This window comes from Vombatus ursinus, unplaced genomic scaffold (genome assembly GCF_900497805.2).
Source record: "Vombatus ursinus unplaced genomic scaffold, bare-nosed wombat genome assembly UNPS02014923.1, whole genome shotgun sequence".
In the NCBI taxonomy this organism is placed as follows: domain Eukaryota; kingdom Metazoa; phylum Chordata; class Mammalia; order Diprotodontia; family Vombatidae; genus Vombatus; species Vombatus ursinus.
In genome coordinates this window covers 420,102-435,686 of record NW_020954701.1, presented here as the reverse complement: position 1 = coordinate 435,686, position 15,585 = coordinate 420,102, and the positions used below count along the sequence as shown (strand labels likewise).

Below are 15,585 nucleotides of genomic sequence, written 5' to 3'. Positions count from 1 at the left end.
AATTCTCAAAAGAAATTTTAAAAAATAATCATGAAGAAACAAAAGAATAGATTCAACACAGTGAAAAGATGTTCTGTCCTAAAAGAAGCTGAGGTACAAAAACACCTCTCATAATGAATGGAGATGATACCAATGTTAACATCAGAAAAAAGCTATAATTTTTTCAAACCAGAATTCAGGAAACACAATTCAGTGAATTAAAGGAAGTCAAGAAATTGACATTAGTTGAAGAAAATGGGTTTGTTTTGCTTATATTTGTGCAAGTATTTGAAAGGCTTTAATGTGGAGGAGGAGTTATTCTGTTTGGCCTTAGAAGGTAGGACCAACAATGATGTACAGAAATTGCCAAGAGACCAATTTAGGCTTGATGTCAAGGGAAAATCTGTGTACTATAATTGGAGTTGTTCAAAAGTGGAAAGTCTTTCCCTCATAGGTGGAAGATTCTCTCTCCTTAGAGGTATTTACACAGATGCTGGATGACAACTTGTTGGATATGTTGTAATGGGAATTCCTTCTTGTATGGGTTAGACTGGATGGCCACTGAGAATCCCTTCCACCTGTCAAATTCTGTGATTCTGTAACAGAAATATTATGTGAAAAATTAAAGAAGGAACTGATTGTGACTTAAAGAATTTGAGGACAAGATGATAGTGAAATACAACCATTCAGAAATCTGTGGAAAGTGTAAACAAAATATATTTGATGGAGACAACTTGAACACAGAATATAGCAAACAACATAAGCTGAAAAACTCCACCTCCCCACTACCCCTCAGCCAAAAAAAGTAATCAGTGTGTACAGTAGTGATAAATGGGACAGACTGAGCAAGGGGAGGAAAAAATTTCAAAATTATTAGTTTCCCTTAAAACTCAAAACCATTACATTTCAGTAAGCCATACAAAAAAATTTTCCCAGAAAGCCTGAAAATAAGAAATATGGTATCTTTATCTCTCAAAGTTGTTGTGAGGCTTAAATGAGATCGTTGAATCAACAAGCATTTTTATTAAGCACCCTCTCAATACTCGTGGATGTATAATAAGGCTAGAAAGGTAAATTGGAAGCAGATCATGAAGGCCTTTAAATGTATGTAAAAAGGTTTCTAAAGAGCTTTATAAACTTCAAAATACTATGTAAATATGAGGTATCGTCTTGGACATCATTGTCATTATCATTAATAATTGGTAGACTCTAACAATTCCTCAAACATCTTTTGCCAAGCTTCATAAGTACAGTGGCAAGCAGGTGATTTTGCAAGTAGCCAAGAAAATAATTAGATTAAAAATATTCATTTAAATTGTACAAGATTCCTGCAAAAAAAAGAAATGACAACTGATGCCAGAATATGACATAAAAATTAGGGAATAAAGGACTTATCTCCAGATCATCATCTTTGCATTGTTTAAGCATTCTTTTCGGAGAGAAAAAAATCATTTAAAAAAACTGCATGAAATTGAGAAATTTATTCAGGGAAAGCCAATATTAAAGAAGCTTTTGATATGCAAAAGCAACAAGAACACAGAGCCTTCAGATCAGACAGAATGATTAAGATATTTACAACTGTCTCTAAAATGTAATTTTCTCAACACAATTACTATTGTGGCATTAAAAATAACAGGAATATTATTTTGGTTAAATGCTGAATGAAAGACTTGAAGGACTATGGAAGAATAAATTGAATTGGGGCATCACTGATAAAGAAAATGAGAAAGAAAAAAACACAATAATGATATTTCACCAAGGCTGTGTCCTGGAACCTCTTCTCTTCTTCTATACTTTCTTGTTTGGTGATCTTATCTGGGATAGAGTTCTAGGCTTGAGTCACCAACTTCTTCCTGGACATCCCAAATTGGAAAACCTATAAACATCTTAAATTTAATAAATTCATTATCTTTCCCCTAATATCCTCCCCTGTTTAGAACAGAATCCCTCTCACTGTTGAAGACATTATCATCCTCCTAATTAAGGGCTTGTAATGTCAGTGTCATCCTCAATTTCTCACTCTGATATATTCCATATAGCCAATTGTTGACAAATCTTGTCATTTCTTCCTTTATGATCTCTCTCATATCTTCCTGTCTTTCTACTCACATAGCTATCATCCTGGTGCAGGCTTTCATCAGGTTATACTTAGAATATTATAATAGACTTTTAATTGGTCTCCCTGCATCAAGACTCTCCTTAGTCCTGTCTGTCCTCCTCTTAGCTGCCAAAGTGATTTTCTGTCTCTTGTCTCTGCTTTTTCATTGGCAGTCCCCTGTGCCTGGGATGCCCTTTATCTTCACCTCCGCTTCCTGGCTTCCTTCAAGATACAACTCAAATCCCACCTCCTGCAAGAAGTCTTGCCAGCTGCTGATACCTTCCCTTCTTTGAATTTGCTCTGTGTGTGTGTACACTCATGCAAATAGATACCTCTATAGTAATGCTTGATAGGGTGGTTGTAAGGAACAAATGAAATGATATTTGTGTTATAGTGCCTGGCACAAATCAGATGCTTAATAAATGCTTGTTCCCTTTCTCGTCTATATATGTTATATGGACATTTTTTTCCATATTGTCTCCCCCATTTGAATGTAACCTCTTTGAGGGCAGAGAATGTATTTATTTGCTATATACTAAGTGTTTAATAAAAGCTTGTTTTACTGACTGACTGATGATAGAGGTTCAAAGGGAGCAATAAGTAAAACTCAGGGAAAAATGAGGGCAGTTTTGTTTTGTTTTTTGTTTAAAAAAATTCAAAATTTAGTATGTAAAATATAAAAACTTTGTTGAGAGCAGGGGTTCTTAACCTGGAGTTCACAGATTCCAATGTGGGGTGTGGTCTGTGTTTCAATGACCTATTAACAGTGAGAGATTATCAATATTAAACATCTTTCATTTAATGATGTCAGTGTAAAAATTCTGTCTGTGTTATGAATCAGATCCATTTGGGTCACATTTTACTAGATTTCATGTAATTTTAAGGAGAATTATCAGATTGGCATGGTATCTTTATACCTTTCTTTTTTTTTTAACTGTTTTTTAATTTATTTACTTTCAGTTTTCAACATTTACTTCCATAAGATTTTGAGTTTTAAATTTTCTCCCCCTTCCACCTCTTTTCCCTCCCCCCCCAAGATGGCATACAATCTAATATAGGCTGTACATATACATTCATGTTAAGCATATTATCCCATTAGTCATGATGTAAAAAATAATTAAAACTAATGGGAGGAACCACAAGAATGAAGCAATAAAACAAAACAACAAAGGAGAGGGAGAGCAAATAGTATGCTTTCATCTGCGTTCAGACTCCATGTTTCTTTCTCTGGGTGTGATAGCAATTTCCATTATGAGTCTTTTGGAATTGTCTTAGATTCTTGCATTGCTGTGAAGAGCCAAGTCTATCAAAGTCAGTCATCCCATAATGTGACTTACTGTGTACAGTGTTCTCCTGGTTCTGCTCATTTCACTCTGCATCAGTTCATGTAAGTTGTTCCAAGTTTTTTTGAAGACTGCCTGCTTATCGTTTCTTATAGCACAGTAGTATTCCATTACATTCATATACTACAACTTGTTTAGCCATTCCCCACTTGATGGGCATCCCCTTAATTACCAATTCTTTGCCACCACAGAAAGAGCTGCTATAAATATTTTTGTACATGTGGGTACTTTTTCATGTTTTTGTTTGGGATACGAACCTAGAAGTGGTATTGCTGGATCAAAGGGTCTTTATACATTTCTCAGAACTCTGAATAATAGACTTGATCAAGTAGCATTAATCCATCCTCAAATAATTTTAATAGGTATTTCTGGTTTTACTTCTACATGTAAAATGTTACAGATCAGCATAGAATCATTTATCTCAGTGAAGCCAAATCAAAGACAATTTTTGTAGGTTATGAAAACAGGACATAGGATATAAATTCAAGTACCCTGTACTTATATGTGAGAGTTTAAGAGTTAAAAATTTGTGTCTTTAGTTTGGGAAACATCTTTTGGTTTCTGTTTAATCATCTTTGCCTCCCCCTTTACTAGCACAAACTTTAATGGAAATTGGCTTCAACTTCTGGTCCTAATTTCTTAGCTTCTACAATGGCATAACAACTAAATTTTATAAAGTAAAGCTTAAGAGTTGGAAAAATAATTAGATCAATCCATAATAATTAAATTTCAATATCCCAATAATGAAATGCTGTAACTCGGGCAAAAATATAAATAAGTTGTGTACTTGAATAGCATGGTGATTGAATTATTATTTGATAGCTTATATACAGGGAAATAAATGGATAAGGTAGGGAATTTACTCCTCTGGTCCCTCCCCCCTCAACTATAGTGCTTCAAGGTTTGCCAAGTGCTTTACAAATTCTATGTCATTTTATCTTTACAACAGTCCTGGAAGGTAGGTTTCTATTATGATACTGATTTTATAATGAGGAAACAGAAGCAGATAGGTTAAGTGACATGCTTAAGATCACAGAGACAGTAAGTATGTTAGGTTGAATTTTGAGCTCAGATCTTCCTCATTCCATTTGCCACTTAGCTTTCCATATACATAATTATACTTTTATTGCATTATGACTCACACACATGTAAACAAACATACATGGGCTATATGCATGAACCATTCACCAAAATTCATTATGTTCTAGCACACAAAGAAATAGATAAATTTAGAGGTGGAAATTTCAATACATTTAGAAATCATAATGTAATAAAATTATGATAAAAAGAGGTGTGAATGATTGTGCAAACATTTAAAACAAAATATCTGGCAAAGAGAATATAGCAATGTTTTCCCCAAATTATTCCTTATAACCAATAGGATTTATATAAGAAATGTTAAGGTAGTTCAGCTTTGGGAAACAGCATAATATATCTTATAGATAAGAAAAATGGGATAGGTCTTCATCACATGACATTCCACAATAAATTCCAAATAGATGGATGATGTATATATTTTAAAATAATTTTTTTAAAATGGAAGAAAATGAGTAATTATAATACTTACAGGGAAGAAAACTCTCATCCAAGAAATATGGTTATAAGAAGCAAGATATATTGATTTAATTTTCTAAAAATAGCTTCTGTAGCAAAGAGCAATGGGAAAAAGTTACATGAATATACCAAATGACAAACATGAAGATCTTGAAGCCTTATGTACAGTGTTATTCAGAGTGAAGAAATTGAAAAAATACATAAAACAAAGTTCAAAAAAGGATGCAAAAACAGACAGAACTGTTTTTAGGCAGCTAAACCACTAGAAGATCTGAGTTCAAATCCAGTATCAGACACTTACTAGCTGTGTGACCTGGAGCAAGTCACTCTCTGTTTGCCTCAATATCCTCGTCTATAAAAAAGGAATAATAATGGTACCTGCTTCCCAGAGTTGTTGTGAGATTTAAATGAGATAATAATTATAAAACACTTAGCACTTTACTATTGGTATAAAACTGTTAGCCATTATTTTTTGAAAACTATTTTATTTGTGTATATATGTGTGTGTATGTGTATATATGTGTATACACATATATCATCATCCACATCCTTTGCCCCTATTCACATGATGCTCAATGGAACTAGAGGAAACCACAAAACTGTGTCCACTATGAATTTATGTTGTTGTTCAGTCATTTCTCAGTCATGTCTGACTTTCTTGACAAAGAGACTGGAGTGGTTTACACTTCCTTGTGCAGCTCATTTTATAGATGAGGCAAACAAGGTTAAGTGGCTTTCCCAGGGTCTGAGGATGGATTTCAACTCAGGAAGATGAGGTTTCTTGACTCCAGGTTCAGTACTCTATACATATACATATGTATATATGTGTATATATGTATATATGTGTATATATATATGTATTTAACTTGTTTTGGTATCATGTGTTTTATATTTTTGATGATGGTTACAAGTTTTAAACATATAAAACTATGAAAAAAATTACAACATATAATTACAAATATACTTATTTATGTCACCGGCATTCACTTCCATAACATGTAAAAACATTTTATTTTTCGTTAACATGGAAGGAAAGGCAACATAGATTGGGGGATCAGAAGCCAGTCTTGGAGTCAGTTCTGTCTCTAACACATCCTGGGTAGGGGCATTTAGCCCCTCAGTATCTCAGACATACCCCTAGACTATTAGTTATTGATGTGCTGCCAGTTTCTGTTGTTGCAAGGAGTTTCTGCAGGAGGAATTCTACAATAACATGCTCATTGTTCTGACTCCTTCTGATGCCTCCCCTTTAAAAAAGGAATATAGGTGATACCATTAGCAAATTAGGGAAGTATGGAATAATTTACCTGTCAGATTTGTGGATAAGGAAAGAATTTATGACCACACGGAATAACATTGCAAGGTATAAAATGGATAGTTTTGATTACGTTAAATTTAAAAGGGTTTTGCATAATCAAAACCAATGTAGCTAAGATTAGATGGAAAACAGAAAACTGGGAAAAAAATCTTTGTAGCAAGTTTTTCTTATAAAGGCCTTGTTTGTCAAATACGTAGAGAAATAGAGTCAGATTTGTAAGAATACAGCTCATTCCCCAGTTGCTAAATGGTCAAAGTATATGAACAGGTAGTTTTCAGAAGAAGAAATCAAAGCTATCTGTAGTCATGAAAAATATTTTAAATCACTATTGATTAGAAAATGCAAATTAAAACAACTTTGAGGTACCACCTCACACCTATCAGAGTGGTTAATATGACAGAAAAGGAAAATGATAAATGTTGGAGGGGATATGGGAAAACTGGTACACTAATGCACTGTTGGAGTTGTGAACTGATCAAACCATTCTGGAGAGCAATTTGGAACTATGCCCAAAGGGCTATACATCTGTTGCATACTCTTTGACCCAGCAATACTACAGAGCTACTAGCTCTGTGTCCCAAAGAGATTTTTTTAAAAAATGAAAAGGACCTAAATGTACAAAAATAATTATAGCAGCTCTTTTTGTGGTTGCGAAGAATTAGAAATTGAGAGAGTGCCCATCAATTGTGGAATGACTGAACAAGTTGTGGTATGTGATTGTAACGGAATACTATTGTGCTATAAGAAATCATGAGCAGAATGCTTTCAGAAAAACCTGGAAAGACTTATGAATGGATGCAAAGTGAAGTGCACAGAACCAGAAGAACATTACAGTAACAGTAGTATTGTGTTGATGATGAACTGGGAATGACTTAAACATTTCTCAGCAACACCAATTCCACAACAATCCAAAAGGACTCATGAAGAAAAATATTATCCACCTCCAGAGAAAGAATGGATAGGTTCTGAATGAAGATTGAAGCATACTCTTTTCCACTGTCTTTATTTTTTTAGTGGAGTTTTTTTTTGCTCTATATTTTTTCCACAACATATAACTAATGTGGAAATATGTTTTGCATGGTTGCACATGCATAACCTATATCAAATTACTTGCCGTCTCAGGAGGGGACAGGGAGGAAAGGAGAATTTGAAACTCAATTTGGGGGAAAAAAAGTAAAATACTATTTTTAAAAAAGGAATATAAAAGGAACAATACATTTTGAAGGTTGGAAAGTATACTTGTGAACTTAAGTGGTATTTTTAAGTTTCCTCAAGGTTTTAAATTGCCAGGGTTATTGGTCCTGCTGATCTCACTTGCTCTGTGTTTTTAGAGTCAAATATTTACCAAAGCAACCCACCAAAATCATTCTTTCTTGTCTAATCTCTTAGTTCATTTGGCTGGGGATGTTACTAATGAGGCCAGGTTCTGTATTGGATTACCACGTAGACCATTTAGTTTAATGTAAAGAAAATCTACCTCGTAACCAAAGATAATATCCTTAACCCTGACCAGATGGCTTGCAAATGTGTGATTAATCACAACTGTTATTAGATAAGATTGTGTGTCTCACAAAACCATTTGTTAGCACTTTTGGAAATATCTTAGTGTGCATTTCGTACTGGTGGTATGTTGGTAGCTTTGTAAATGAGGTTGTTAAATATTGATTACTTATTACTGTAGTGCACAGTGTTTTGGAGGTAAAAAGCTTACTAATACAAGAAGACTCTGCTTCCACAGAGTACAGTAATTTAGCCAGAGGTAAGTGGCACACAGGAATGCCCAAATTCAAATCCTGCTCTTTGACCCTGGGCTACTACTTAACTTCCTGGCCTCAGTTTTCTCATCTGTAAAATGGGGATACTAATGACATCTACCTCATGGGTGAGAATCAAATGAGCTAATGTTTGTTAAGCACTTTGTAAATCTTAAAGTGCTTTATAAATGTAGTTAATGATATTTTTTAAAAAGTTCAAGAGAATGGAAAACTTAACAATGAACCTGAGTTGAGTTTTTGAATGTTGGCTAGGATTTTGATGATTGGAGATAATGTGTAGGGTGAACAGTGAAAGAGCAAAGCCTAGAAAGTGTGAAGCGTGTCTGGAGACTCACCCATATACCTACTGGCTTTTCATATTTGTTTCCTTTGGTTTCTGGAAAACAGATTAAGCTAGTTTGATTGGAATGAAGATTTTAGGAACATGAGTAAATTGTGATGAAGCAGGAAAGATACGGGATCAGGTGATGGAGAATGCCTTGAGTTATCACTCCAAAGAGTCTATCTGGAGTGGCCAGTGCCAGCAGCCTCCTCAGGTTTGTGTTTCAGAATCTGGCTGTGAGAGTCCCTGACCATTAATTCCACCCATGGCATGTAGATGGTATAGTAATGGATTTGGAGCCAGTAAGACCCAGATGCTTAATAGCTGTGTGTTCTTGGACAAGTCACTTAAACTCTCTGCCTCAATTTCCTTGTCTGTAAGATGGGGATAATAAAACTGTGACTTAGAGAAGAGAGGAATAGAAACAGCTAATGTCAGTCCTTTCCCCATGCAGTACCATGGAAAGCACTAGCTCTAGAGTCCTAGGTGTTCGAATTCAGCTTCTGATGCTTCCTACCTTTTTGACTTTGGGTAGAATACTTAACTTGCCAAGGTTTTAGTTTTCTCATCTATAAAATTAAGAGGGTTAAACTTGAATCTGATGTTCCGTTCTTCAAATCAATTGTCCTATGATCGTAGAAACGTAGCGTGGTTATAATAGTAGTGATTAGAGAATTGGCTTTAAAGTCGGGAAGACCTAGGTTTTAATTGGCCTTTGATATGTATGTGGTTGAGGGGTGAAAGTTGGAGAGCAATGCCTGAGTCACTTAATTTAACCTTTTCAGTGCTTCAGACAACTTTTCTAAGTTGTCACTCTGCCTTGATAGAGAAAGTTTCTCATCCAGTACAATTATACGTCTGGTTACTAGAAAAGACGATGATCCTGTTCTCTGAGGGACCCACCTAGGCCCCAAATTCTCCAACTTAAAGAAGCTCAGAATGCATGGCATTGAGTGTGTGTGGCAATTCAAGAGGTACTTGCCAAAGAGTGAGGAGGGAAGATAGAGACAAGGTACTAGGAATACAAAAGAAAAGGCTGAAAAAACAAAGAACCCAAGAGAGGGAGTCTGTGACTATCAACTGGCCTTGCTTCCAATCTGACAAGCCAAATATTGAGACTCAAAGACAGAAGAAAAGAAAATGAGTAAAACATTTTTAAAAATAATACATTGAACAAGTATTTACTGTGAAAGAAGAACCAAAAATCCTCTCTCCAGAGATTATAGAACAGTGAGAAACTCCAGAATGTTTCCAAAAAGAGTAAAACTTTTAAAAGAATTAAGACAACATGCTGAAAGTGCTATTACCGCTAATAAAAATTGAAGAATAATAGTAATAGAGAGAGTGTCATAGACAGATGATGCATATTCATTTTGTTTTCCTGAATGAAAAGTCACTGAAGCATTTTCCTGACAAGTAATTATTTAATTTATACTCTAGTTACAAGTGAGTTGTGTTTTATAATATTCAACTTTCTGAGTTCTGCCAATGTGATATCCCTAAAAGACAGGTGTGACTTTTTTGTTACTATGCTGCTCAAAAACTTCCAGTATTTTCCTGTTGTCTATTAAAAGAATTCTTCTTTGTGGCATTTAAAGCCCTTTTTAATCATTTCCACCTACCATTCTGGGCTACTCTATGCATTATTCCCATTTGAACACACTATATTCCAGCCAGAATGGCCTGCTTTCTGTTCTTGTCTACAGTTTTGTTTTTGTTTTTGTTTTGGTGAGGCAGTTGGGGTTAAGTGACTTGCCCAGAGTCACACTACTAGTGAGTGTTATGTATCTGAAGCTGGATTTGAACTCCGGTCGTTCTGACTCAAAGGCCAGTGCTCTATCCACTGCGCCACCTAGCTGCCCCCTTTACAGTTCTATCTTATATTTCTATGCCTTTGTATGGATTATATCCTATTTTTGAAATGTAGTCCTTTATCGTCTCTAATTCTAAGCTTTGAAAGCCTTGCTCAGGTGCTGCTTCTATAGAAGGCCTTTCCTGATTTCCCCACTCATTTTTTAGTTACATCTCTCATCTCCTCAGTCTTTTCCCAGTTATTTTTGTATCTTTTTCACATACATTTACCTGTGTGCATATTACTTCCCCATACCAAATGTAAGTTCCTTGAGGGCAAGGACTGTTTCATTTTTGTCTTTGTATCTTTAGGGCCTACCATGAAATAGAAATTCAATGAATGCTTGTTGATTTCATCTATAAGAGATGATTAGCAATATTGATGTTAAAGCCTTTTTGTTATTATTAGAGAGGAAATGAATATAAGAAAAATATTTGCATCAAAATTCAATTATCAAGATTGCCTCTTTAGTTTTAAATATACTAAAACTATTCGAAGTACAACTTTTAAGTATGCTTTTATTTTCATAAAACATGAAATGTTTTAAATGGCATATTTATATTTAGGGAGTACTGGATCTATCTGATATACATTCTCCACCAAAATCCCCGGAAGGAAAGATGACAAACTCTCATACAGTACCCAGTAAGGTAAGTCATTTACATTGCCAAAATGAAAAGCATTTCTGGGATTAAGAAATTAACAGAAACTGCTTTTGATTTTTCATTTTTATTGAAATGATAGTGTCAGATATAGCTGTGTTCTGTAGTTGGCTGAAAACATCTATTTTTCCTTTATCAAATATGAAGACATCTTGTGTCTGTTTCTGTGGTTTGTCAGTAGTACTTTAAATCCTGTGTCATGGGTGTGAATTTATTGTGATAGCTATAACTAGATTTGTTAAGTATTTGTGTGTTTTCACCTGGTGTGGTTTGTGGTACTATTTTTTTTTTTCAAGTTTAAAAGAAATTTATACGGTTTTTATCTTAAAGATTTTGTCTGGGAATAACAGTCTGACTTTAGAATTCAGTGTTATTATATTAAATACTGTTAGCTTGGGTTTCTTTCATCTTTTGTTAGATGCTCAGATTTGGAGCGAAGAACAAAATTTGATTTGTTGTCTTGTTGAGGCTTGCTTTGCATTTTCCTTTTAAAATCTTTGGTTGCATTAGTTGCCTGTATTTTCTGGTTATATTCTCCTGTATTTTTTATGTTGTACTTAAAAAGATAAACTCAGGGAGGCTAAGTGATGTGCTCAGCATCTCACAGCCAGTGTCAGAATCTGAATTTTAACACGGAACCTAGAGGCAGTGTTCTTCCTCTTCCCTGTGGGGAGAGGACAGGTTAAAGGATTTTTGCTAATAGAAGGAAAAATTCAGATAAACACTGTAGTTTAAATTCTGGCAGCATCAGTTATAGTTATGGATGATTGTATAACTTGATTCTTCATAGTACTTAGGTTTCAGCTACAGTAAAGGAAAGTAGTATCACAACCTATCCATAATAATTTGTATCTACTTTCTGCTTTGTGTGTGTTTCACTATTTTCTTTTCAGTTATTTTTTTGTAAAAAGTCACTAAACATGTAGCTTATCAATCAGATGAAAGTAGTCATTGCTTGACTATGCCGTGCATTGAAATTTGGAGGGGAAAAAAAAACATTACTATGAGGTGAGTTGTTAGTGTAGTGGGTTTTTAAAAAAATTTTGAGGTGAGGAGAATGGAAATCTTGAAATATTTTATTTCTAAATAGGCAAAAACCCCACTCTGTTTAATTTGTAGTTCTCTATACCAGTGAAACCGGAAATAGTAGGATGAGAGATTCTCTTTGCTAGATTTCTTACATTTAGACCTTTCTTTAAACTTAATTTTTTATATTAATCAGAATATTTGTATTATATTATAGTGGAAGTAAAGTGAAATACATAGATTCAGTTTAATAAATCTTAAAATGAACCCGTTTTAAAAATTATGTCATAATATCAAGTGTCTTCTATATAAAAGGTCAGTTTCCTTCTATATAGAAATGATAGTTTAGGGATGATAGACATAAGATCACAGAGCTATTGGAGTAGCTCTGTTTTTAAATTTATATAGGTACTTATAGTATAACTTTTTAATAGCTATTTTATTTTAGAGAACCAGAATCCCAAGTATAGATCTCCTTTTTACTCCAATACTTGAAGGGTCTGTGATATCATCTGTAGGGGCTATCCTTCCTCAAATGCAGATTGCAACCCTTCTGCCACTTTTGTGGCCACAAAAGCCATCATCTTGCATCCAACCTAGTGAGCCTCTTCAAACTTAGGTTGGTCCTTGAATGATAGACATATGATCTATCACTGGGCCAACTATTTTTGGAAGCCTGTTCAGCTTGGGTAAGACTTGGCAGAGCTCATGCTTCATAGGCATAGCTTGTGAGACTCAAGGTCATCTCCATACTACAGATGAGGCATCTGAGTACTTTGTAGAATATAGTCTTTCAACATTCCAAATTTATTATGTCATTAAAATGAAATATATTTTTCTTTATTTTTGTTTTTTGAAACTTAAGGAATTAAGCAAGTTATAATTTGGATTTTTATTTTAGTCACCTAGGAAATATGTCTGAAAAATACTTTAATAGAAATAATGTCTCTTCTCAGTTATAGATAAATCTGTAAACTGTATTCTGAGGAGCAGTATGTTTTCCCTTCCCCTGCTTTGTTTTCCAAGAGGAGATTATACTTCTGATTTACCCTTTAGCTCTGGGACATAGGGGCTTCTAAATACACATTGCAAATCTAATAGTCCTGTAGTAAGCCTAGAGACTCCCTGATGGCTAAGGGATTTACTCTAAACTCAAGCCCACCCTCATTCCAATTAGTTCTAGCCTGGTCTTTGAAAATGTTGTGTTACCACCTTCCCTTTTTTTACTCTTTTTGTCTGCTTTAACCAGATAGCTGTGAAACTGTTTGGGTAGAGTGGTCTCCCTGTAGACAGAAATGGGCCCCAAATCAGACTCCTTGAACCAAATAATTTACCATCTTAAAAGCACCTCCTGAAATTAAAAGGATGTAGCTATCCAGCTTATTTTTTGGATTGCCCAGGAGACGTATGGCTATTTCTGAATCATCACAAATTAAAGCTATATATTATCCACATCTGGCTAAGCAACTGTTGGAAAACAGTTGCTAAGAATATGATTTATACCAGAGTGTGAACAGACAGGGAGATAAAAAATTACTCTTTAAGTAGAGATTTTCCATTTATTTAGAAATTTCCATTCATTTCATAAGAGTGGTTTATGAGCAATCCATTATTTCTTGATATTATACATAGAAGGATATATATTTTGTGGTAAAAGATGTCATTTTATTCTCATGCTCAGATACCAAGGTATAAAGGACAAGGTAAAAAGAAGAAAAGCGGGGAGAAGTCTGGTGAAAAGGTAAAATGCATGAGAGCAAAAAGGCCGGCAAGTGCTTTTAGATTCTTTAGGGAAAAGCAGCCTATGCTGAGAAGTTCTGGTAGTGGGTTTGCATTAGCATCATGATGTGCTTATGATTGAGTTTAAATGCAAACTTTTTGGTTGTTTTTTTTTGTTTTGTTATGTTTTTGAAATGTCAGAGTCATTCATTTGTGATTAGAAAACCTAAGAACTTGATGGTTTGTATAAGACAAAATGAGTTCTAGTTGGCATAACCATTTTAAAGTTCAGTTTTTACTGAAAGAAAAATCACAAGGGTACAGGTTAAAAATAAACTATAGATGTTGTTTTTAGGTTTTTATTAGCAGGTAAATATAGATTTTAAATTTTTCCTTTTTTTAAATGAATGTAAAGCCTTGAGAATATATGCCATTTAGCTTCTGTTATCCAGGTATTTAGGATTAGTTGCAGTAATTTAAAACTTAATTTTATATAGTTGCTCTATCAAAGACCACTTTATACCTCATGTTATTTACTTATAAAGCCCCTGATTAGTAAACTAGGGAGTAGCATGTGATTGGAGATGAGATGATAAGATGAGTAACTTAATTGCTATATTCTGTTCCCCTTAGATCACAGATAGTTATTAGGCTTTAGATTAGCTACCTGTTTTTTTCTTTTTTTTTTTTTAATTTAAAAATTGGGAGTCTGAAAGAAGCATTGTAAATAGATTTTTAAAATGATTTATTTAAAATGTATACATTTATTTCATTTTGCAAAACTCATCTCTCTACAGTGCTCTTATTGACTCTGAATGTTTTTGTACTGTTTTATAAACTTTTTTTCAAGATAAGCTAATACTTTCTAGGATCAAAAGTCTCTTAGTCACATTGGTGTTGCCAGTATACAGAAAAGGAAATAACTTCTTGAATCAGTTGACAATTATAACCTAGTACAAAGAGGTGGATTTCATGTCCCTACATTAAAAACAACAAAAACCCCCTGAAAACCTTTTTGGGGGGTGCATTTTATAAACATGTCCTTAAGAAGCATATTAGGGTTATCACTGTGCTTCTGGATAAGATGGATAAGACATCTAAACAAACACTCAGACTTCATTTTTATCAAATTAACCAGCATAGTGTTGAGCATGGTAACTAATACATAGGAATTTGGGGCTCTGATCTGTCATTTAATTTCTAGCATTTTTGAATGTGAACTTCATCTGCTATCAGCTTTTGAATTCCATTTTCATAGACATGTTACCTCTGCCATAACCACAGCTAGTACTCAGTTGTCGTCTGTCTTTAGAACCACAGGTGATTTCATTGTTTAGATATACCTGTTACCACTTACCTTACTGCTGTTTTCTGAATATACAACTCTATGTCCCTGAGTTTCCTGTAAGATAGAAGAAATGCAATAGGAAAAGTTGAGAGAGCAGGACCCATTTCAGAATCAAATAGTCTGCTTTGTTAAGCGTTTAAAACTTTTTACAACCTTCTTCTGACTTACCTTTCCAGGCTTATATTATAGATTATGAATTCATCACCTAACTGGAACTACTCTCTCCATAGTTACCCTGTCCATCCCCCTAGCCCCTCCTAGAAAATCATGCCTTATGATAAAGAATTTTTTTAAAAGGATAGGAAAAAAAGTTTTATCAAAACTAACCATTGTATTGAAAAAGTAATTATGTTCAGTTTTCCACATCCACACCTCTCCAGAAATGTAGGGGGAGATGTCCTCTCATTTCTTGTCCAGCCTTACTCATTATAACTCTTAAACTATTGCCTTTTGCTTTTCAGTCAACTTTCTCCACTTAAGTATTTTGAATTACGAATCTGTTAATTACTCTTTCCTTTCTTTATTAAAATCTTCCACTATTGACTCGTTTTTTTTCTAACCTGCCAGTTGAGTTTTTTATTACTTCATT

At 34.2% G+C, this 15,585-nt stretch overlaps 1 protein-coding gene across 3 annotated transcripts in view; it reads left to right on the top strand.

Moving 5' to 3' along the window:
• FGFR1OP (FGFR1 oncogene partner) overlaps positions 1-15,585 on the top strand; it is a 62,928-nt gene that overhangs the window by 12,900 nt on the left and 34,443 nt on the right. For all 3 annotated transcript variants that reach the window (XR_003567452.1, XM_027843561.1, XM_027843560.1), the window contains exons 6-7: positions 10,808-10,891; positions 13,611-13,670. Coding sequence is in view for 2 of the 3 variants with exons in the window: in XM_027843561.1 (XP_027699362.1) it covers positions 10,808-10,891; positions 13,611-13,670 (144 nt within the window). In the remaining variant the exon portion in view is untranslated. The remainder of the gene's footprint in view (positions 1-10,807; positions 10,892-13,610; positions 13,671-15,585) is intronic.